Source organism: Phasianus colchicus, chromosome 7 (genome assembly GCF_987193195.1).
Source record: "Phasianus colchicus chromosome 7, bPhaCol1.hap1.1, whole genome shotgun sequence".
NCBI lineage: Eukaryota > Metazoa > Chordata > Aves > Galliformes > Phasianidae > Phasianus > Phasianus colchicus.
Window position 1 is genome coordinate 8,529,865 of NC_143442.1, and position 24,368 is coordinate 8,554,232.

Sequence of the window (24,368 nt, forward strand, 5' to 3'; positions counted from 1 at the left end):
ATGTTGTCATCCCCATTGTTCGGCTGTGGGAGGCAGGAAGTCACCTCCTGCTCCTCCTGGCCTTGCTCTCCTCCTCCAAGCAGAGGCAGTTGTCCTGTGATTAAACTCCTGATTGGTGTCATTTGCCTTTTTTTGACAAGACACAATATGATGTCACACAAAGAAGGATCTCACCTCAGCACAGTGCAGCTGGCAGGAAGACACTGAGTTTCCACCTGCATTTACACACTGTCACACTTCCACCTGTGGCATTTAGGGGTGCTGAGCCTTCTTCATACCTGCAGTTATACCATCTCACCCAGGAGGGATGAGCTTGGGTTTTTGGGGTTTCCAGCAGATGCTTCTTATTCTGACCAATATCTTTGAGAAAAAATATGTTTTTCTCTGAACTGCTACCCCAAAAAGGAGCCTTACACTGCCCCCCCACTACAGACAATGGATTATTTCCCTGAGCTGAACAGTGAGATCTAGAAACACCCATGTTGTACAGCATCTCTGGGTACCAGAACGTCAGATTTCCAATTTTTAGGGAGAAGGAAAGGAAAAGGAAAAGGAAAAGCGAAAGGGAAGGGGAAAACGAAAACTTCTAACACCTTTCTAAACCCTTTTCTCTACGCAGGAGCGCTTCCGTCCCGGGCAGGCGCCCACCAGCAGGTGGGGATGGTGCCGTGCGCTCGGCTCCGCCAGCCGAAGCCGGGGGTTTCCTCGCCTCGCCCCGCTCGCTCTCCCTGCAGCGTCACTGCGCGAATGAGGAGGAAGTATTGGAGCAAGTGCGAGGCACCGAAGCTGGATGCCGTCCCTTTGGCAGCTCCCGAGGCTCCTGAGGTGTGCAAAGCAAGGGGTTGTCATAGGTATGCCGCCTTCCTTCGTGCCGGAGCGAGGTGTCACCGAATGTGATGGATTTTAAGCAATTAAGGTATCCTTTTCCTACTGAGGCTCAGCTGGGCTGGGAAACTCAGCGCTCTGTGCTCCTTCTCACTTGTGCGTGGCTTCCAAAGAGGCAGATGCCACAGTGAGAGCAATTCCTGCACGGAGTCAGGCAGCAAATGACATGCTTGAAGAGCAGGACAGGCTTTGCCTTTCAGGGCACTGTGCAGCTGCAGGTGACACGGAGACATTTCCCTCTGCTGCTTCAGAGCAGGATGCAGTCTACAGACACTGGGAATGGGGGGTCCCAAAAAGCAGGTATTGGCAAACAGCAGCCGGGGTGCTGCAGAGATGTCAGCAAATGTCAGACAGCCTCAGAAAGAGAAGTGGGAACTTGATGAGAGTCTTCAACTATGTAAGAGGGTATTATAATGAGGGCAGCAGTCAATTGCTCTCCATAGCTACCAAGGGTAGGACAAAAAGGAAGGAGCTTAATGTGTAGCAGCAGAGCTGAGCATGAGGCATTTGAGAAGAAAAAAAAAAAAAACTGTCCTTTCTAACTGTGAAGGTGATTAAGCATTAGGACAGGATGTCCAGAGAGGGCTTGGAGCTTATGGTCTTTGAGTTTTAATAGCATATTGCACAAATGTCAGTCAGAAATCATCTTAAGGAGAACGACCAATGCTTTTTGCTCTTTTTAAGGCTGCCTTGCACCAGGTCTCGACTTCACGTTTCAGAGAGCGAGTTTGGGGTTTTATGTTTAAGACACGATAGAAGAGTTGCTTTCAAGCAACATGGAAGGAATTAACTCTACCTGCTATTTGTTTATAAACAGCTGAGGAGATGAAGGTGTTCTGCAGCTGTTTCATTACTGGATCTGGCTGTGCCCAGGTGAAACATCATGTCAAGCAGCTTGTTCTTCATCACTTCATTCTTCTCTCTGGTGCAGTATGAAACATGAACATCATGGCTAGGATTCATGTTGCTGGCAGAAGTCAGGATTTCTTTGCCATACTGCTGTAAATTTTTTTCTCAGGCCATTTATACAGATTAGAAAATTTAATATATTTTTTCAACCAAGAGCCCTGGATTTAACATGATGTTATCATGGCTTAAATTTGATCACTTTTATCCTTTTTAAATGATATAAAATGGTAACTCTAAAGACTTTGCTTCAAGATGGCCATTTGCAAATGAGCTCAAGGCATCACCTATGTCTTAAAGCAGCTATCAAGGTTTAGTATGCCATTTGTATGTATCTTAGGAACTTAACATTTCCTGTTGTAGTGGAAATTCATGGCCTGAAGCAGTGATTGAACACCTGGTGGGAAGGCAGGGCCAACACAGGAGAGCAATGCACTGAGTGACCAGAAGGGAAGGAGCAAGGATGCACCCCTTCCCAGACCTCATTTAAGGGTTTGCAGTGGAGGTGAGGGTATTTTGCTGGGGGTCTCTCCATTTCTGAGGTCTTCTGAAGGTAAGTGGTTTCCTTCTTTCTTTTATTTTTGTGACTACTGTTGTATCTGAGCAAACTCTTACTTGCTGCAGCCTGGTACCTTGCTGTTCTGCTGTCACTGTTGTGCTTTCCATTGTGTTACACCTATCTTTTTGGCTTATGTGAAATGCTCAAGAAGCCTAAAATGAAGTTCAACAATCCTATTAGTTTAGCTTCAATTTTTGGCAACAGAGCAATGTGAGTTTGTGGTGAAGACCTTATAATGCACCTGTGGATTTGGAAATGCCATAGATTTCCCAGACAAACAAGCTGCAGGGCAGATGTCAGGCTCTTGTGCCTAGATCACATCTTAGGAGCTTATTGAGACTTAATAGAGTTGTTAAGGTTGGGAAGTACCATTAAGTTTATCTAGTCCAAACACTCCCCACCATGCTTATGATGTCCCTCAGTGTTACATCTCCTTGGTTCTTGAACACTGTGCATTTCTAGTGCTAGTGGGAGTAGAAATACACAGAAGGAAGGCAGAGTGAGCTGATCCCAATGAGGAAAGTGCTGTAGAGCAGTTTAGAGGATCCCTTACCCAGAGGTAGCCCAGTCAGGTTCCCTCATGCACAGAAAAGGGAACTTCCCCTGGGAAAAGAAGCTGCTTTCTGATATTGTTGTTCTTCTTTTTCTTTTTTTCTCCTGACAAAGAAGTCAAGATATTAGCAAAGGTCCTATCAATGACTTCTCCTTATCTCAGCTGTGTTTCCTCCCCATGCTAAGCTGGGGTGGCTCAGGACAGCAAAGAATCTCCTCCATTAGAACTCTCAGCGGCTAATCAGAGAGGCAGCTAGCAGCGCAGTCAAAATGGAAACTGAACTTCTTTGTGCTCTAGATTCTGGTCTCTTCTGAAGCTCTACTAGGAAAGCTTTTTCCACTGTGACTTACTGAGCATTCCCTAAGGACTGAGCAGGATAAGCTCCCCAATCCTGAGTCCCAGGCGGCTGGTCAGTACTGTCCCTGTGCTGCCCTTGATCATTGGATCACTGAATGGCTTAGGCTGGAAGGGACTGTAATGCCCACCCAGTTCCAACCCCCTGCCATGAGCTGGTTGCCCCCCATCAGCTCAGACTGCCCAGGCCTTTATCCAGCCTGGTCTTGTGCACCTCCAGGAATGGGACACCCACAACTTCTCCGATGGCCCCATGTGGCTGCCCTCTAATTCTGCAATCTCTACCCAACGTAGAAATCCCCATCTAACATTAGAAATCCTACAGGGCTTACTTTATTGTTGTTGAAGACTGCATGATGAATTGTACCCCAGCTGTGGCCAGGCTTCTCAGGGCCTGCCTGCAATGAATGGTGCGTCTTCATCCATCAGCCTCTTTACGCTGATTGTGCCCTTTGCTCCTAGCTAAAATGTATTTCAAGGAGGTTTTCTATTCTAATGTTATTTTAAAGCAAGAAGGGTCTTGGCAGGGCAGGCAGTATAAAAATATAATAGCGTATTAATGAAGAGTGGGAGGGAAGGTCACCCGCCTGTTATTTGTAGCACAATCCCTGATAAGAGGTCATTAGTCATTCAAAGCCACTGAATGGCTTTAATTAAAATTGGAGTTTCAAGAGCTGGGTTGAGTCTGCTGAACAGACTTTCAGGGCAAAAAGACAGAGTGAGGGAAGGAAAGAGAGCAGGAGTTGACCAAAATGACAATGAGCTTAATTAAAGGCAGAAGGAGCTCCAGGAAACTCTCATTTCCATGCTCCCAGGTTGTTTTTTCTTTTTTCCTGGTGCTCTGGAGCTGCATGAGAATGGCAAATTCCTCACTGGGTCCTGCCTGGTGGCATTGCTTCCCCCTGCACTGCACCAGTGTGGGGACAAGGAAGAAAGTGCCAAAGCAAAAGGGCAGCTGGTACCAAAAGGGGAAAAAAAAAAACTCTGCAAAGAACTTTAATGTGGTTTAAAATAGGAGGAAATCAGCTTGCATTAGGAAGAAGGCAGTTCTGCCCTTCCCAAGGGTAAAACTGGGACTTACCCTTCGCAGCTTCTCTCTCTTGATTACATCCCCAGCATCTCCATGTGCACAGGGATGCCAAGAAGCATTGATATATGTGCTCTGAACAGCTGCAAAGCAGACACAGCCACTTCACACCGTGAAAATAAAGCAGGGCTTTTGTCCCCTACTATTTGCTATACGCAACATATCATAATTAAGCAACATGAGCTTGCTGCCAGCCTCGAACACTGCTGCAGGACTGCGATGTGCTTACGTCCTCGGACTTGGATATATTTCTATCAGTCATTTTTATTTTAATGTTTCTTCGACCAGTTGTTTTGAAGACTGTGAATGACTGACCTTGGAAAAACTGATGGACTGAGCTGTGGTTGCACAGTGTGACACCTGCCATTAGCAGCCATCTGTCTGCCCCTTCCCACGTTGGGTCATGTCAGAGCTCTGTGTATGCCAAGTGCAGACAGAAGCCCCCATCTCCTGCCCCATTATCTGTGTGGGTACTGGGGTAAAGCTCCTCTTCCCACAACAAGCAGCTGCATGCAGATGGCTAAGGAGGAGCTGACTATGACCATTCAGACAGTACAATGTGTCCTCTCCAGGTAGGGCTACTGAGACATCACATCAGATCTGTGTGCACCAGGGTAGTACTACTTGTGCCAGCAGAGCTATATCTTCTCTACTAACATTGTTACTAGGCTGACAAAACACTGTCTACAACAAAAGTTCTCTTGGCCCAGCTCTCTGTGAGGAGGTGAGATAGGCTTTTGCTCTCCAGACAGCTCATCTCCACCAGAAACACACTGCACTACAGCCCGAGCACCACTGCTGTTGCAAAAGGCATCCAACTAAGACCAGTGCCTAATTCTCCATCTGTTTCTAATTTGCTTGGATCTTCACTCTCTTAAGTTGGAGAATGAAATCGATGACCTTGATCTGCTTTCTTTTCATTATGCTGTAGGGTTTGCTATTCTTCTTGCTGCTTTGGGAAGTAGTTTTGTGACACGTTCTCAAAAGCCACTTCTAATTGAGAACTGCCATTTTCAAAGTTGCTGCCAGTTAAAAAGTGTACACCCAAGACTCTTCATAGAGATTATTTAAATACCCAGCCCTCGAGTGGCTGCAGGTTGGATATTAAGAAGAATTTATTTTCTGACAGTGGTGATGTAGTGGCACAGGCTGCCCAGGGCAGTGGTGGTCATCATCCCTGAAGGTCTTCAAGAACCGTGGGGATGTGGCACTGAGTGACATGGTTTAGTGGGCAATCTTGGTAACGGGTGGATGGTTGGACTAGGTGATCTTAGTTCTTTTTCCAACTTCAATGATTCTATGATACCACAATTCTAAGGTGAGGTGACACTTGGGAATTAGTTCATTTCTGCTTTGATCTTTTTTTTTCCCCTAGCGGTGTGAGCTATTGGACTGTCTCTCTCCATAAAGGAATGCCTTTAGCTTTCTCTGATGGACTAATAATGCATTTATTTCTGGCACATGCGTTTATTGGCATACTGATATCTTTTTTAATATTCTTCCCACCTTATGTCTCTCCATCAATCCATAGTCTTTAAGCAGAGACTTTTAAATGCACCTCAAAGCAGAAGTCAGGTTAATATGTTGTTCTCTCCCTAAATTGGGATCATCTCTCCCAGGCTTTCTTAGCCTTATACAAATGTTCACACCAAGCCAATCTGAATTCCCTTTCAAAATTCAAAATATGTTTAATAGGAAAGGTATGGTTCTGTAAGTAGATTAATGCAAGACTGATGCTGTGCAGACAAAATCCTGTAATGATTAACATGTGGCGACTCGGACAAGTTACCACTGTCATAGCTGTATGAACTGCTTAGCAGCTTGCTTGGTGCAATTGAGAGAAATTAGGACAGAAGCTCACTGTGATTGTCACGTACTCTATTGACACCCACATCTGATTTTTTAAATTTTTTTTTTTAGTGTCTTTCTAATATCTCTGGCAAGGGGAGGTCTTGGAGCCTTGTCCTGAGGTCTCTGCAAATCCCTTTCAGATGTGGGTGGGAGGGGAGCAGGGCCAGGCTGCCTGGCTCAGCCTCCCTCTGCCTGGGCTGGGCTCCCTCACCCGGCCCCACGCATGCATCCACCCCCTTGCTTTCAGTCCCAGAATGTCTGTGCTAGATCTTGCAGGGGCCTCACCAAGCAGGGAGGGCCACCTGAGGTACCTGCTGTGTTCTTCTCCCACATGGAGGAACACCAAGGAGGGCCTTGAGGACCACTGCACTCCATAGGTGTGAGTGGAGTGAGCACTGTCTGTCTCTCCTGCCCTATTGCCTGCATCAGCAGAGAAACTCCCTACTTGGATGTGGTGACCACTCATACCCCGGCGTCCTACCTCAGCCCTCCCAGCCCTGTCAGCCTCCAGCAGAAGCTGCCTCTTGACTCAATGCACTTCGAAAGAGGCCCCAGATTCTGGTGCCTGCCCACACCCTGGAAAGATCAAACAAGGTGCAGAACAGGCACTTACACCAACTCAGTTAATTTAAGCACTGCGGGGAATGCAAATCGGGGCCCTCCATGTGGAATTTCTTGATGCCATTAAATCAAGAGTGCTGCACTGAATTAAAAATATCCGACTTATTAATGAAGGCAAATAATGACAAGCAGACCTGATTATTTTATTGGGTTAGAGTTAAATATCTGACTAAAAATGAAAAACTATTTCTGATGGATTTCTCCCTGTTCTCTTCAATCTGCTTCTTTTAAAACATGTGTGGTTTTGGTGTTTGTTTTTGCTTAAGTTGTGCCTCCTGCCAGGTTCCCTGGTGGTTGGAGCAGAGGGAGATCATTACAGATCATACTTTACTATTTCTGTGATTACTATTGGACCATGTACGATGGCACTTGGCTAGGTTTTGTTCTGCTGTGGGATTAAAGGAGTGGAGACAACATCCAAAGAGGATCCCTTCCTCATCTGTTCTTATTTCTCTGTATTAATGTAGCTGGCATTCACTCATACTGGCAGTGGAATTAAGGTAGAGCACCAAAACTTGTATGAGGTTGACAGGGCCATTGGCAAGACATTGGGCCCCGGAGAAAAGTTTGCACTGGGAGAAGAGAGAAAGCCCTCATTCACCTTGATCAGGAAAAGATCAGGAAATGTGTTAGCAGCATGGATGCTGGCATCTGAAGCCCTCTTGAACAGCTTACTGTCAAAATTCAAGCATCCACAGGCCTGTGAGAACAGCAGTTCTTCTGAACCGATAGCATCAGAGGCTCCAGCCACTCTATGGAGCCGTTCTGGGTTTTCAACTCTCTCATAAATATGAGAACCCAAGGGAAGATGTAGGGGGGAAAAAATGTTTTAATGCAAAGGCTTGGAATTAGAGAAGGTCAGGGCCATGGGGCAAATTCTGTTTTTATTCATCAAAATACTTTAGCTCTGCTTGATCTGTCATCACCAGCATAGCAGGAGTAAAAGGGAATTCCCAGCGAGTTCCCAAAAAGAGCAACGTGTTGGATATGGAAATGGGCACCAATGGCTGCAGGCTGGTACAAAAGGATTGGTTTTCCCTAGAAAGCGATGCCCAATGCCTGGGGTGAGTGAGCTGCTTGTAAGATCTGAGCATTGTGCCATTCCCCAAGCTCTTGGGCACTTCCAGCCAGTTTGTTAGAGCAGCATCTGAAAGCACGTAGAGGGAAAAAAAGTCACTTATTTTGCTCTTTTATCCCTTTTATGTCTGCCCTCCTACAAGCATTAGCCCATTTTGTGAGATGCTCAGATAAGAACATCAGGTTTTGCTTTTGTTTGTGAGGGAAATGTGGGTTTCACCCCACTCCTGCCATTCCTCACCAGCTCCTGGTTAACTTCTGGGATGTTTCCTGACCCATGAGGCTGAGGCCAGCAGCTCCACGCTGAGGAATGAAATAATTTATTAAGTATCAGTTCTCCTTGCAGAAGACAGCACCAGAGAAGCAACAACCGGTTATCAACCCTAACTAAAGCAAAGCAGCCACACTGACGTGAAGGTGAGAGGTGTGGTTTCCTGTCAGCATTATGCCTTGAAGGGTGGCAACATCACTTCCATGAAAGTGCCTTTTCCTCTTCTGATGATTTCTTTTCCCCATGTGCTGATGTCGGTGGTTTCATGCTTGAGGTTATCATTTCCTAGAAGTGAGTTGAGCAAGCCTATCTCCATGGGCTGTCACTGGGAGCAGGAATGGACCTGACTGGGAGATGAGGTTTGCTGCAGAGTAGGCAGAAGAGGGATGGGAGCCTGAAGGGTTTCCCAAGGCTGAGCTTTAATGCTAGCACAGCACATCTGTTCTACAGGACAGGTGCTTTGAGTTAATTCTGTACAGGCTGCTGTCAGGGATACTTCAAGTATGTGTATATAGCTGCTCGCATGTCTGCTCTTTGCATTCATTGAGTAAGGGGCATAGGGGGTGTTTACAGGTTAATGGATTTTCAAGCTGAAGTGTTTGCTGATAGCACTCAGGGCATGGAAATTTGGTTCAGTAACCTTATCATAGACATACCATCTTGTGGTGTCCTTCTGTGGAAGCTCAAGTATTAGCTCTTTAATTTGTTTACAGTGGTAAACCTACAGTAACATATTAATGCGCATGCAACTAATTGGGATGTGCCCCAGTGCAAGGACAATATTGGATAATAAACCTCTTTAGGAACATCCTTCTGAATGATCTGCTGGCTACTTGCATAGTTTAATGTCTGAAATTACAATCACTCTGAACCCCACCTAACCGCCGAGGTTCTTCAGCACAAAGAGGAGGTGAGGACAGGCTAAGGACCACCTTGCCTGGCTGGGTGGGTTGTGGGCATCCACCTGGGCAGAGGGGACCACAGCAGCACATACAGTGACTGCCTTCACCAGTGTATTATTGAGCTCTGAGGGTGGCCTGCTGAGCCAACCCTAAGCATTCCACTGCACTGCAGAGGCCAAGCTGGTATTAATTCACCTCAAAGAGCAGGTTGAAATTGTTAAAATACTTTGCAGGTGGTTCCTTGAACTCATGGTGCAGCTGGATCCAGCCTAAAGGGCAGGAAAAAAACGGGGGGGGGGAGAGAAGAAGCAAGTTCTGATGAAATACAAATTAAAATAACTCATGGAAGGGAAAGAAAATCTGGTTTCAATCTCTACTACAAAGCCGAGCAACGCATCAAGCTGGAAAGGAGAGATGTCAGCCAGGCAGTGCTGGGGATTTTATTGCTTTAACACAAGTGCTTCTCCATGGCCTTAGGTGCTGCCCCAGCAGCTGGGAGGTGGCACGCAGGGATATGAGGTTTCCATGGGCCTCACGCTTGTGGGCAACATCAGGGATGAGGAGGGACATGAAGCGGGGGTAAATCAGTCCCCAGGTGAAGGTGGGTTTTGCTCCCATGTGGGTCCAAGCTACAGCTTTGTTTCCACGCCCCAACACAAATAAGGTATTCAGGTTTTGCATGTCGGTCTCAAATGCTCTTCTGTGTGGAAACTCTCCAGGCACCACAGGATTCTTTGCCACTAGAGTGGAATCCACTGGTGGGTTTGTTTTGTTTTGTTTTTCATGGTTGGCTAGTCAATGTGGTGCCGGGGGGCTCCTGTGGGCAGTGAGTGAAGGCACATGCCAGACCTTACCTCTCCAAGAGCTGCCAGTGGGCAGATCTCTCACAACATGCCTTGGGATCCCTTGAATTCAGTGGTGAATTCAGTGGCTCCTAGATGTGCACATGAACTGAAGATGTTGGTCTTCCTGTGGGGAGAACAATGCAAACCCAAAACTGTCCCAAACTGATCATGAGGATATTTCACTCCACAAGATCTTGTGCTCAGCAGTAAAAGGTCAGGCAAAGGAGAACAAAAGGGAGATGGTGGTTATAGCATTTGTTCTCCCAAACAACTATCACGCGTGTTGATGTCCTGCTTTCCAGGAAGTGGCTGTGTATCTGCATGCTGATGGGAAGTAGAGAATTAATTAATTCCTCTTTCTGCCTTGCTTGCACACACAGCTTTTGCTTTCCCCACCAAACTGTCATCATGTCAGGATCCTTCCTTCTTGCTTTCCATCTCTTTTCTCCCCATTCCATGAGAGAGAGGTGTGAGCAAGTGGCTGGACAGGCATTTGACTGGTGGCCCTGGCCAACTCACCACCAGTGCTGGCTGGGATGTCAAAGCTTGCCAACCTAATTCAGTCTGAAAAGAGGAAAAGATAGAAAAATCATGTGAGAAGGGCAAACTATATAAACAAGTTTATGAGCAAACCTACTGCTGCAGAAGCCACCTCTGGTCACTGATGGCTTTGTGGTGTGCATCTGCCAGATGTGTCTTGTGTCAAACTGTGGCTATGTTTCTGTGGGAGAGCAGTGTGGTCTGTGGACAGGATTACTATTTTTTTGAAGCTTTTCTGCAGAAACAGGAGTAAAAGTGTTGGGATGTAGAGTAACCATCAGCTTCTTTGGGTATCACTCTCATTTCAATCTAGAGGCAACTGCCAAAATGGTGGAGGCTGCTGCCCTGGTTTTCCCAGTGCAGAGCCTGTTTATGGCCCCACCTTTTCTTTTCCTCATACTTGGAGGATCACCAGAGCCCCCTGAATTCTGCCTATTTATGCCTAAGACAGTTCGGAATTCACTAGATGAGTCTGGAAACACTTCTATGCTGAAAGACAGAAACATCTCTGAGCTAGAATATCTTCTTATTTGGGAAAACAAATAGAACGACTTAAAGTCACAGACTGAGTTACTTTAGGATAAATTCTTCATCATTGACTACCTATGGGCCCATGACATTGATGCAGCTATAGTCTATCCCTAAAAGTCAGTCCAGATATAGTGCATCTGTGCAATGAGGGCTTGATGAGCATCTTCATCTGAGCACATACTAGCAGCACAGCATGGGAAGGGCCAGGGTGAACTGCAGAACTGCAGGCCTTTCCCCAAGACATTGGCAGAGCCTTTCAGAGGGGGCAGAAAGAGCATCAGGATGGGGAGGCTGATGCAGACATGGCCCATAATGTGCTGGAAAGTGCTGTTCTGTTATTAATCCTGTTTCAGTAAGTCCTTAACCCGCGACAGCTATGCTGAGTCAGCAGTTTCTTTTATTTTTGCTCTTTCCTGAATTAGTAATTTCAGTTGCACAATCAAAGTCAGTCTTGTGCTGCAACCAGTGATGGTGCAGTAAGAAACAAAAGAGAGCAGAAGGCGAGAGGTGGTGGAGGCCAAGTGAATGCATGATCTTTGATGCTAAGGGCATGGCCAAGATACTCTGCCATGTGCACAAGGAAATCTGCCACTGGTTTGCAGAGGCTGACATCCAGATGTGTGCAAACTGCAATGTTCCCAAGCAGAACAGTACAAATGTGACCACATGCAAAACTGCATGGGACGTAATTCAGTGGAAATACGGGTAGGATAAATCTTTCTCATGTGGATGGGCAACTCAGGCTGGTAGGCAGAACTGGGTGGGAATGTGGTTTTGCTTTTGACCTTCCTGAAATAGCCAAGTGGAGAACTGGACATTGGATCAGGGCACATTAGGGGAACAAATTTTGGCAGTCCTAATTTAACACCTGTGTCACCTGAGCCATTGAGAATGGCTCAGCCACAACACAGCCATGAGAGGTGGGAAAACATATGCCTGATCCTGGCCCAGCAAGAACGCTGACTTCAGGCTGGTTCAACAATCCTAACTCATGGGGGTAGCTTAGCCCTTCACCATGAAGCAAACATCCCAGTTCCTGTGTAGCATGTAGCAGAATGTTAACATAGGGGAGTTCTCCTCTTCCTCCCTCTTGGTGCCAATCCAGGTCACAACTGAGTGCTTGAAAGGAGAACACAGAAGTGAATTTCAAAATCCCCACTTATTTTTGGTTTAAGCCTTTTTGAGTGCTATGTTCCAAGTGCAGAAGCAAGGACCTCTCTGCACTGGGCTGTCCAGCTATGGATTTCCAGCTCCATTCCACACAAAGCTGATACCGCTCTTTCTCCCATGGCCAAAGTGGCAAGGTCTCAGCAATCACACAGCTGAGCGAGATCCTGCAGCCAGGGCCTGGTGACAGTGGTTCATCCACACCCCAGAGGGGACAGCAGGCAGTGGCAGAGTGGGTGCTCTGCCCATTACCTACTGACAGCTCTTGCTTGCTGGCTTAGATGAGTCACTTTCCTCCACACAATGCAAACTGGCCCTGGCACAGAGTTCAGACAGGGTGAAACATAGGAGTGATACATACAGGGTGTGAGAGAAGTAGTCAGGTAGTGGGAACTGTGTTCATGAGTTGAGGAATTGGTTCAAAGAGACCTCAGCAAGAGGCTGTGTTACACAGCGACTGTTTCTTTGCAGCTCCTCCTGATTCTTCATCTCCTCTTTCAGTCATGCACCATCACTTTGCTGTACGTTCATGTGGGTTTAATCACCATGTAGTGCTTCACCTCACCTCACAGAGGACAGATCCTGACGCCAACACTGAACTAGGGATTTCCTTTCCTTAGGAAGGAGGTTTACTTGCACTAGAAACCGCCTCGTGCCCAACCCTGAAGTGCAGAGATACTGAATCACTTGTTGCTTCTTTCATAACCACAGCCCTGTGGATGTGGTAGCTCTGAGCAAGCACATGAGAGCAGCTGAACATCTTAGCTTGTGGGATTTTTTTGAGGAACCATTCAAATTACCACATCAGAGTTCTCACAAGTCTATAAAAACTAAGCAGATAGGAAAAACCTATCAGAAAGCATATCAAAGCAGGAGGCAGATAGAAAGTTCCTTCAGCTCTCCACTGTCCTCCATCTGACGAGGCTCTAGGTTAGCCACATTTGTCATGAATATTAAAGACAGATGCAGAGGAGATGGAAACTCAAGTGATATGAGCACCTTCAGTATTTCAGACAAGACTGGGTTTGCCTCAGCTGCCACTACAACCTTTCAGATAAGTGGTAAGGTTTCTTTTTATTCAATGGATTAATGTGGATTTTATTGGGTCTATGAAGAAAACCACATAAAAATGAAATATTGTATTTGTATTGAAAATGAAATGCTTTTTTAACAGATTTTGCTATTAAATTAACCGACCATTTAAAAAGAGTTTAATTGTTCTTTCCAACTAAAGCTGATGCTGAGCATCTGAAAATAGTTCTCCTTCCCTGCTTCAAAAAATGCCTAATTGCATTCAGGCAATTTCATGTCTTAATAGTTAAGATACTGAAATCACCAGATCCAATTAAAAAAAAAAAAGTTTCTCAATTTTTAGCTGAATATAAATATTTTATTGCTGACTAAACCATCCTATTGGAAGACTAATTAAGCCATTGTACTCTTCTAAAGCTACAACTTTAAACTACTCATTACATTGCTTAGGGGAAAAACCCTCAATTAAGGGTAAATTGTTGCATGTCTGAAGTAATTATTAGGGCTTCCAAAATACTTTTCCCTATACGGCAAAATTAGGCAAAGTATTTCATTTCTTTTACACTTGCTAGAGACTATTTGCTTTAAATGTTACGACCTGTTTTCATTTGTTCTGCAGCTCAGTTTGTTATTGATTTTTCATTTGTTTTGATGCATACACGGATCACTGTTGGCGACACATGTATGCGGTGCTCTAGGGAGGGAGAACTTGTACTTTGAGCAACCCTCCTTGAATGGCAGCCTGGGACATATATATGGGAGGGAGACAGGACTCATTGGTGCAGAAAGAGGAGAAGTGTCATGCTCACACTGTCACAGGCTGGGTTAGGTCTAGATGGTAGTAAGCAGGTTCAGGCAGCTAAGGGAAGGATGCTGACAGTGGATCACAGTGCACAATCAGTGCAGGAGGCAGAGGAAGGCACCTGCCTGGCTTAGCACAGACCTTGCAGGAGGGTTTAGGGTCCTGAGCCTGAAATGGCTGGAAACAAGCAGTTTGTAGCAGAAGAGATATCAGGATTTCTGTCCTACTTCTGTTGTTTTGTAGAGCCTCAAATCCGGAGAAAGCCATCCGCATGCTGTGCTCGGACTACCCTTGTCATCTATCTGCTTCTGCTGACAGTTGGCCAAGTGCTGTTGGCATACAAAGGTATGTATCCACCCTACGGAAGCAGCTTTGCTGACTGCTCTGGGACAGCACAAGTGCAGGTGATGAGCTCAGAGATGGGAAATCTCTGCAGGAGCACAGCTGCACAGAAGGTAAAGTAGCTGCTGCAGGAAGCTCATCCCCAACCCATATATGTTATATGCATCTGGGCCATGCAAAATATCTACCAAGCAATTCCCAGCCATATCAAGCTGTATATTCACTGCATGGACGTTTTGTTTCCACAGTGTTTAAGATGAAGGAGGAAATACTGAAATGTCAGGAAAATAATGCCTTCCATGCCGAAGAGATGATAGGAAGATCCTATGCTGACAACCTTCTTTTGGAGAAAAACTTCACAGAGAAGGACATGGGACATGGGGAAAACTGGAGGAGACGCTTAGAAAAAGAAATCACTGTAATTAAAAGCAGCAATGCAAACTTGATGATGATGATGAGTAACATCACCCTGCTTGCAGGTATGGCTCAGTTTCTTCATGGTGACTGTACGGAGGGGAGAAATGGCTCTTCTGCACCACCTGTTGAACCAGGGGAGATCTAGTTCTGAAGGAATAACTACAGCAAGATTTGGTCTTGCTGTCAGGTAGTTAGCAATGCTGCAGTGCATGGGGTCTTGACTACAGAAAAATAACCACTAAATATTTGTTTCAGGGCATCCTGGACACAAAGGAGAACCTGGTCCACCAGGTATGTGGGTAGATGAGGCATAAACAACTTTGCTTCTTTTCCCCCCCCTTTTTTTTTCCCTGAGAGACATGAGATGAGGATTTGGGATTTCAGTTGCTAGATCCAGATCCTACAAAATGTACAAACTCCCAGCTCCCTGTCACAAGGAGACCTGCTGCACATTTTGACTGAGTGCTCCTAATGGTTGTTGCTGACCATGGTTTTGTCTCCATCTTCTCACTGCCACCCAGACAGAAAAGCTCAAGGGTGACAGAGAAACCATGGCTGGTCACTATCTACAGTAGCCTTCCCAAATCCCAATCTGCGGTAAGAAAGGACCATGGAGGGGGGATGAACCATTTACAAAGGATTTATGTGCATCCCACCACTGGATTTTTCTGCCCCAGGCATAGCAGGTCCTGCTGCATTACTGTAGAACAATTCAAACACAATTCCTGAGTCCCCGTTCTTTAGGGGCCCCAGCTGAACCATGCATGTAATGAACAGTGACTGATTTGGGATGGAACAGTATCAGCCATAGGAGATAAATGTCTCCAGTCTGTGAGGCTGCAGCAAGACCTGATCTCACGTTGGCTGCGTGCTGAGAAGAAGTTGGACTCAGCATTTTCCAAAGAAACTCAAGTTCTTGTGATCCTGTAATAACCTAAAATTCACCCCCTGTTAGGTCAGGTCTGTATCTCATCCATTCTTAGTTCTTGGCTATATTGATGAGCTTTTCCAAAGGAAAAAAAAAAAAGATTTTTTTAAAAAATAACTTTTCCATGTCTTCCTGGCTGCATTCACAATGCTGAAACACCACATCCTGCCAAATACTAATACTGTTCATCACAGCTCAATAGCTCAGTGCCTGTTCAGGAAAGACCTCCCCAGAGGTTTGTGTGGGTGGGCAGGTGGCCTGAGTTGGCTGGAGCACAGTTGGCCCTGCCCAGCACACCCAGCCCAGCTCCATGGACCTTTCTTGGGTGCCTGCACTCACCTCTACCAGCTGCACATCAGCCTCAGTGGTGACTGAAGACACATATACAAAGGATGATTTAAAAAATTCATCTGTTCATTATTCATTATTACAAATAGATGATGTGTATCAGGCTAATATATGTGTCTCACATCTCAGGGCTACAGGGACCACCAGGGATAAAGGGAGACCGAGGAATTCCAGGTAAGGCTTTTCCAACTTCTGTGGATGAGCATAACGTGGCTTTATCGATTATTTTATGGGTAGTCTTGTCTTTGGTCAAGATGTAAGTCAGCAGGAATGTCATTGGAGTTGAAGGAAATCAGTCTATGTAAGACCAATGTGAACAAAAGCAAAACTCTGCTGGAAAAAATTCTTGTTTTAAAAGTGAGTTTTTAAAGCCATTGCACTGGCTTTGGTGGGAAGATGTCCTCTGCCCTGGCTCCTCTCTCAGGCACATGGGGAGCAGAGTTTGTCGCATGCTGTGTGGCCTCGTGCTGACATTCATGAGACATGATACCCAATGCAGCATCATAGGTATGATGTTGTCCTTGCAGGCTTACAGGGCAGTAAAGGAGATCGTGGTCCCGCTGGCCCAAGGGGTGAACAAGGAGAAAAAGGAATAAAAGGAGAAGCAGGAATTCCAGGTAAGACATCTCTGGAGGCGTTTAAGTCCAAGCTGGATGCGATGCTGGGCAGCCTGATCTAGAGATTCTAACCTCATGGCAGGGGGCTGGAACTAGATGATCTTTAAGAATCCTTTCAACTTAAGCCGTACTATGATTCTATGATTCTTCACTGTCTCAGCAATTGGTTCCTGTTTAAATTGGTTATACTTAAAACATCAGATCAGATCTTCACAGGTCCCATATTTCATAAAAATTTAGGCAACCCTGTGAGTGGCATGCCAGTCCATGAGAGGACTCTTGGTCTGATCTGCAGGGATTTCATTTTGGGATGTGCTCCAGGGAAAGGAGACATGGAAAATGTTGATTCTATGGAACTGTCTTCGTAAAGTTACCTTTGTCTAAGGAAATCCTGAATTAGCAGCCTATTCCAGATTAGAACTGTAGCATTTTCATGGTATACATAATAATAACACAACATAATTTATGTGCAGAAGCACACGTTAGTTCTCACTACAGTGAAACCTACTTCTGAGAACTTTATCTCGTTATTATATAAGCCTGGCTTTTAATCACCTTGAGTAGAAGAGTCATGTACCATGTTTCTCCCCTGCAGCACATATTAGTGAATAACCAACATTCAACACTCTCAGTTGGGATGCACCTGGAGAGGAAAGGTTGAATGCAGCACAGCAAAATCAGAAGCTGTGGAAGGACATTTGGACGAGCTAGCTAGAGATTCCTCATTTGGACAAGCTGGTCCAGATTAAAAAAAAGGGGAAGTAGGAGAAATAGCAAAAGACAAAGTGTTAGGGATAATTCTGGAGCAGAAGAGTGAAGGAGATATCACTCTTTAAATGAAACACTTTAAACTAATTCAGCTCTATTTGAATATAGAGAGAAGTCTAAGGGTAGTTGTGGCAATTGTTTGAGAGCACAGGAGTAGCATAAAACATCCTCCATTTCCACCACCACTAGGGCAAGGAAACATTATAGACAGCAGTAATGGAGATTGAACTAGGGAAGAAGACCTACTAGTAGCAGAGATACTTTGGAAATAGCCTGGGAAGTTGCACTGGGATCATTTACCAATGGTAAATGTGGGTGTGAGGCCTATCTCTGCCACTGATGCAGATGGAAGGGGGTGCTCTCTGGTTTCTGGGACGATGATGATGGTGATGATGATGATTATTTACACTTCCTGTGCTGCTTGGTAGGTCATGTAGGGCAGAAAGGTGAAATGGGCCAGAAGGGCGATCCAGGAACCCGCGGACCCATGGGTCCTCCAGGAAACCAGGGAGTGCGAGGACAGCCAGGCTTCAACGGTAAGTGCAGAGGACACAAAACAACTCGCAGTCAACAAGCACGTGCTGTGGTGCAGGGCTGCCCTAGCTGAAGCATTTGGCTAAATCCTGCCAGCACTGATGCTAGGATGTTGTTACAGGTAGTGCGGGAGAACCCGGACGTCCTGGGCAGAAAGGAGAAGCAGGTAAGCAGAAAGGAGGTGCAACTTCTTCTATGGGTATGAGACTGATCTCTCTAAGACCTCTTTAAGACTGGCATTGCCAGGGGAGACCTGTTATTTGGAAGGACACAGTGTGTGTTCTGCCTCCATAGGGACAACTCAGTCTGCACAATGCGGGGTTTGTGATAGAGCTATATTTAATTTTCTTTCTTCATGTTTTGGCTGTGCTTCACGTGTGCTGTTGTTTATCACCTCCAAGGCCCAGCTGGAGAACGTGGCCTCCCAGGACCTCCTGGCCCCAGCAGTCCTGGGCAGAAGGGAGAGAAGGGGGACCTCGGGCCCAAGGGCTCTCTAGGTACCAAGCTCCTGCATCCATACCCCGTGGTCCTCCTGCACTGGCCTCGCTTTGTGTGATGGCTTCACCTTTGCTGATTTGCTTTTAATTTCAGGAATGCCAGGCAGTATGGGACCCAAAGGTGAAAAGGGAGACAGAGGAGTTCCAGGTAAAGAAGAATAAAAAAGGTCTGTGATCAAAAGCATGCATTATGCAAGGCATGGGGGAAGGGGATTAGACAGCAACTTGAGTACTGCTCTCTGGGCCCCATGAATCCCAGGGTGTCATGGTGAGCACAGGCGCCTGCCAGGCTGCTGTGGGGTTTGTTTTAGGCATCTACAACATGTACTAGGAAGTGATGTTGCCTGCATTTTTACATGAATAGAAAATGCACAAACAAAGCCATAGTTTAAGATGAACCGAAAAAAAAAAAAACCCAAAATCCAACAACAACTTCCATACCCAAGCATTAAAAACAAATGTTATGCTGTAAATCTGATGGAAGACTGACTAACAAGCACATCTTGGCCTCCTCTGTAGCACTGCAGGCAGAGGTCTCTTAAGAGGCCAGCTAAGGAGTGCTTAGCCAGACCTATTCTTTGACCTTCCACCTGAAGAAGTCGACCTCGCTAACCTTGGGCACCCAAAAACCCAGGGTAATGTTTTGGTGTATTTCCTTTTTCACTCTGAAATTATGTAGTGCACACTGTCAGGTCCAAGTGCTGCACCCTCCTGCATGCACTGATGCCTGGATGCCAGGGAGTTGGCCCAATATTATGTGCTTGCATGTCTGCTGCACTTGAATTTATGTGCCTAGGCTCTCTATGGGGTCAGTGAAGACTATCTGAAAACAGAGTCTTTGTGCTATCAGTGAAATTTAAGATGTGATACAAATGACCAGAAATCAATTTACTTCAGAAGATAACTTGCACCATCTTTATTTTCTGAATGGGTGAAGTCTGCCTTGAGTACAATGGGAAGTAAGACTCCTACTTGACTAATAGATGCCTGTAGTGCAGACAACTAATGTAGACTGGGTGAAATCCATAATAAATACATGTTTGCATAAATGTTTTAAATTGTATAAGCATGTAACTTTTTTTTTTCTTTTGATGATCCTAGGTAGTGTAGGACAAAAAGGAACAAAGGGATATCAGGGCCTACCAGGTAAACATTTGTTTGGCAGCATTAAATATTCTGATGATGATTAAGAACAGTACTTTAGATGTCATGTTCCAATTCTCTACATCAATATGAAATGCTTATCATGCTTCTTGTTTGAGAAAGGACAATGACATTTCTGCTTTCCACACAGGCATCCAAGGTCCAATGGGTCAAAAAGGAAGCAAGGGTGATTATGGCAGTAAAGGTCAAAAAGGTGAACCAGGAGTAAAAGGAGTCAAAGGAGACCAAGGAAACTCAGGTAAGGCTGTTTGCCATGGTGTCTGTGGAGCTGATGGGACATTTGGGCTTGGAAGCATATGTCACAGATATGGCACAGATTGGCATAAGCTACTCTGGAGCGTGTTTACAGGAAGAACTCAACAGACAGATGGTCCTTCCAGAAGGTGAACCTGAGGCGTATTGCATTTACACATTGGGGACCTTCCTAAAGATGTGCAAGTAAACAGATACATTGGATTTTCTCAACTCTACCTTCTTCTTTGCAGGCTATATACTATATATATATATATATATATATATATACACACTGTGCCACTGGGATTTACATGGCAGTTGGGAACACAAGGACTATTTCACAAAGCCTCTCTAATTGCAGAATAAAAAACAATAATTAAAAAAAAAAAACAAACAAACAATAGTTCAAAAGGGCCAACACTACAAAAACTCACAATTCTTATGCTCTTCCTTTACAATCACAGAATGCTTTCCAAAACCCTAAGACCCATATTTAAAAAGTTCCCACTAAACAGTGTAAGAGCCCTCAGACAAAAAGCAACCTGCAGCCTCTCTGGGGCTCCTATGTGCACTCCTCTCCTGGAGCTTTGCCTCTGGAAGCGGGAGGGAGGAGGAAAAAAAGTCTCTGGGTGATTCTCAGCTCTTGTTTCCTGGAAGGAGGTTGCTATATGTACCTTGTGGAGGTAACTTTCTGGGGAAAGAGCTCATTGTGTCCTTTCAAGCACATGCACTCTCAGGACAAGAGTCAGCCACTGCATTGGCTGACAGTGTACCCATCTGTGACCCACTCAATTACTCAATAAAAAATAATAGCACGATCTTTCCCCACACAACAGTCAAAGAATTGCTTGTTTTTCAATTTGGAACAGGTTCTCCAGAAACATAGGAGAACAGGGAGGAGATACTGGAATTTTCTTTCTTCTTCTACCACCTGACTCTAGTATCAAAGCTATCTGAGATCAAGTACACACTGGTTAACCACCAACACAGCTACCAGAGCAACAAGAGTGGAGCTGAGCAATTTCACTGAGTTCAGCCTCTGGAGACAAGACAGGGCCCTGAAACATTCAGATCTGAGATAAAAGTAACTTCTGGTCCCACTCCAGCTGCAGCAATGGAGCTGGGAGCATCATGCAGTTTAGGCAGTCATTGCTTCTATCGCTCTATGTGCTATTTGCCTCCTGCCTGTATGACTAGTGCAGTTATTTTTGTCTCCTCTGATCCGTCAGGTTATTTCAACAACATAAGAATCGCAGGAGGGGGCAGGAGGGGTCGCGTGGAAATCTTAAACCAAGGGACCTGGGGAACGATATGTGATGATGACTGGGACACCCAGGATGCCTCCGTGGTCTGCAGAATGATGGGGTACAGCCGTGCCATCTCTGCCTACACTGCAGGTGGAGGTAAGTCTTCAGCAGGCTGGGTTGCAAGGCTATCTGCCTGGTTGGGGGATAATGCATGCCCTGCAAGAACCACAGTGGGGGGCTCTACATAAGCAATATGAGAGCAAAGAGGATGTATTCAAAGGGGAAAGTCAATCCTCTTGGGACTAGGCTACATGTCATGTGCTGTGCCAAAAAGCTTGGATTTCAGTTCACCAATGTGCAACACAACACATGCATTTGGAGGAGAGCATACTACCATTTCTTCTGTGCATTGGTGACTGTTTCTTTTGTTATTCGTTGCATTTATTTTTCTTATTTCTTTTCCCAAAGGCACTGGGCAAATATGGCTTGACAACGTCAACTGCAGCGGGAGTGAACATTCGATTTACCAGTGTAACAAACGCAACTGGGGTGACCACAACTGCTCCCATAATGAGGATGCTGGAGTGGAGTGCATCTGATAGGACACAGGGCTGACCCAGGAACCACTGCCCCCTTGTGTGCTCCACAGGACCACTGTTCATTGCATCCATCCAGCTTCTTCACACAGAGGGAACTCCATTTTCCATAAATCAGCAACAATAGCAAGACTCACAAATAATGTGAGGCATCCCAGCTGTCAGAAATCAGCTGGAGGCTCAGACGTGATCAAGTGCATGGCTTTGCCACCTGCCTGACACTAGCCCACCTGCAGCAGCTATAGAGCTGCTTTGCTTTAGCTCAGTGCAATAGAAGGGAACAGGAGAAGCCTGCAGAATGAGCTGCAGCTAAGCTGGCCAGCCCTTAACACAGTGCTGTTGTCAGCCTGGCCTAAAGCCCATTGTAAAGAGCATGTACCTAAGACAGAAATCATTAAGTGATCCTTCTGGTATGCAAACGCAAAAGTTCGTCAAATGAGATGATGATTCACAGGTCAAAATGCAGCCATACCAGCCTGGGATCCACGTTTAGCACAGATCTTGTGTTTGACCTTGGCCAAGACTCCTGCCTTCTCTGTCAGCATTTCCTAACCTGTTTCCCAGGAACAAAACCCTCACCTTATCTGCTATATAAAACTGAGTGCTTTCAGATCTTTAGAAATGAGATGCTCCTCTAAAACAAAGTGATGGTGAATAAAAGCAATAAGGGTGAAGTATCAATTAATTATCCTTTCACAGTGAAAATATGGTCCCTAAACCAAAGGCTTCTGCCTTAAATGAAAGCCTCCTGTGTCTGAGATAATAGGTGAAAGACTTCTCTTTCTTAAAGCCTACAGTCTTCCCCTTTTTAACAGCACTGGGCATTTGGCAGGTGACAAGAAGCCTGTATATAAACAGCTGTGCACATTGCAGCAACCCGCTTGCTGACATTGTATTTAACATGTCAGAAATGGCTGTAAGCAACCCCACATCTCTGCAACAGCATTAGCCTCAACTGCACTTATCTACACAGCTTCTAGACTCAATTTTGGGGCTCACAAACCTGGATCTAAGTGGAAAAGCTGAGCAGTGCTAGTAAAAACAGCAGGTGACCATATGTAAATAAAGTACTGTCACTGCTAGGGAATAAAGGATTTACAAGCTGTATTCCTTCTGTCTTGTTACAGCTGCGGGTGCTGCTTCCATTCCCATTTCCTCACTTTGCTTGCTAACATAGGATGTTCTGTATCAGGCAAAACTGCCATAAAAGGGAAAGTTGCCATGTACCCAGTGGTGACCCTTAAATCCCCCAAAATCTCATTTCTGAACAGTCGGCAGCTGGGAAATAGCTGCTGTGCTACAAAGGTCAACTAGCAAGGGTTATACGTGTTTGCCAGGGTGAAGAGCTCAGCCTGCCTGCTCCTCAGCACAGTTGAACCTAACTATGTCCAGCAGTGACCATAGTGGGGTTGAATAATGCAGAAGTGCTCACACTGCTATGGTTCACTCTGTTCTGAGAAGGGAAACGAACATCTGAGCAGGAGCTTTGGAGGCTGTGAGCTTTCTGTTAGGTTGCAGTCTCACTTCCAGGTGCCAGAAACAAAATTTCAAAGTCCACCTTTAGCAGATTCACACGTTCACACTAAATTCCCCCCTTTAAATTCAGATTTCAGACAGGCAGTTCTTTATATTTTCTGTACAAATTGTGATAGTTGCTGCTATGCTGTGTTTTGGCCGAGGCAAGAAAAGCCCTTATTTGACTGAAAAAGAAAAATAACACAGATTTCACTCAGAACTAGACAAAACTAGAACAAGAAGAGAGAAGTTATCCAAACAGCAGGTAATATGTTAGATAAGCACTCTGCAGATCAGCAAGAGCACTGGTGAGCTGTAGTAGAAATGCTAAGTCACAGCTTGAGCCAGTGATTGAACACCTTGGTGGGAAGGCAGGGCCAACCCAGGGGAACTCAGGTGTATGCAACGCTCCTGAGTGATCAGAAGTGCTGGAGCCAGAATCCATCTCTTTCCAGACCTCATTTAAGGGTTGGCAGAGGGAGGTGCAGGTATTTCTCTGCACATGCAGATCCCTGCCTATCTAAGCCTTTCTGAAGGGAAGCAGTTTCTTTCCCTTATTTCTGTGTCTACAGCTGTTGTGTTTGAGTGAATCCTCACTTGCTGCAGCCTGGGATCTTTCTGGTCTGCTGTTACCACTGTGCTTTCCATCATTTCACACTGGCCGTACATCAATGCCTAGACCACAGCTAGCATGCTGCAACACCAAATCCCAACACAGCTGACAGAGGTTTATTACTAACTAAAGATGCTGCTTCCCAACACTAAGTGGAGCTCAAGGGCCACCACCCACTCTGCTCCTGCTGTGCAGGCACTGCACAGCCTCCAGTTGTCCCAGTTCTGGCCATGCTATGCCCTGATGGATGTGTTCCAAGTATCAGCATCCCTCCCTGCTTCTTTTTCTCCTTACAGCAAGCCTTCACTCCTACATCCTGCATTCCAATGAGAACCAGAAGGGAAACAAATGTGTATGTTCCCTTTGACAGGCTATAGTACGTACACTTGGAACCCAAGCAGTCAGCCTAAAGTTGTGAGACTGGGTGAGGATTCCCAGTGACCCAAGTTGCGTCCAACCAGTCCTCCCAGAATAGTATTTTGAAAAATAAAAACCGAAAAAATACTTCATGTGATTCACTTGACGGTGTGTTCTGGTGTGTTCTGGTCTGATCTGATCTGGAGGG

At 45.6% G+C, this 24,368-nt stretch overlaps 1 protein-coding gene across 3 annotated transcripts; it reads left to right on the forward strand.

Moving 5' to 3' along the window:
* Window positions 1–775: 775 nt before the first annotated feature.
* On the forward strand, window positions 776–22,782 carry MARCO (macrophage receptor with collagenous structure). Of its 3 annotated transcripts, none has more exons than XM_090143610.1 (14): window positions 776–851; window positions 14,227–14,328; window positions 14,574–14,804; window positions 14,998–15,033; window positions 16,148–16,192; window positions 16,546–16,635; window positions 17,832–17,939; window positions 18,059–18,103; window positions 18,339–18,434; window positions 18,529–18,582; window positions 19,536–19,580; window positions 19,729–19,836; window positions 21,062–21,235; window positions 21,548–22,782. In XM_090143610.1, the coding sequence occupies exons 1-14, from the start codon at window positions 791–793 to the stop codon at window positions 21,676–21,678; spliced, it is 1,326 nt and encodes a 441-aa protein (XP_089999736.1). In that variant the 5' UTR covers window positions 776–790; the 3' UTR covers window positions 21,679–22,782. The 3 variants fall into 3 exon arrangements, with proteins under 3 accessions (XP_089999736.1, XP_031446564.2, XP_031446563.2); XM_031590704.2 differs by having other exon boundaries at window positions 806–916; XM_031590703.2 differs by lacking the exon at window positions 776–851 and adding an exon at window positions 12,994–13,210.
* The last annotated feature ends 1,586 nt before the right edge of the window (window positions 22,783–24,368 follow it).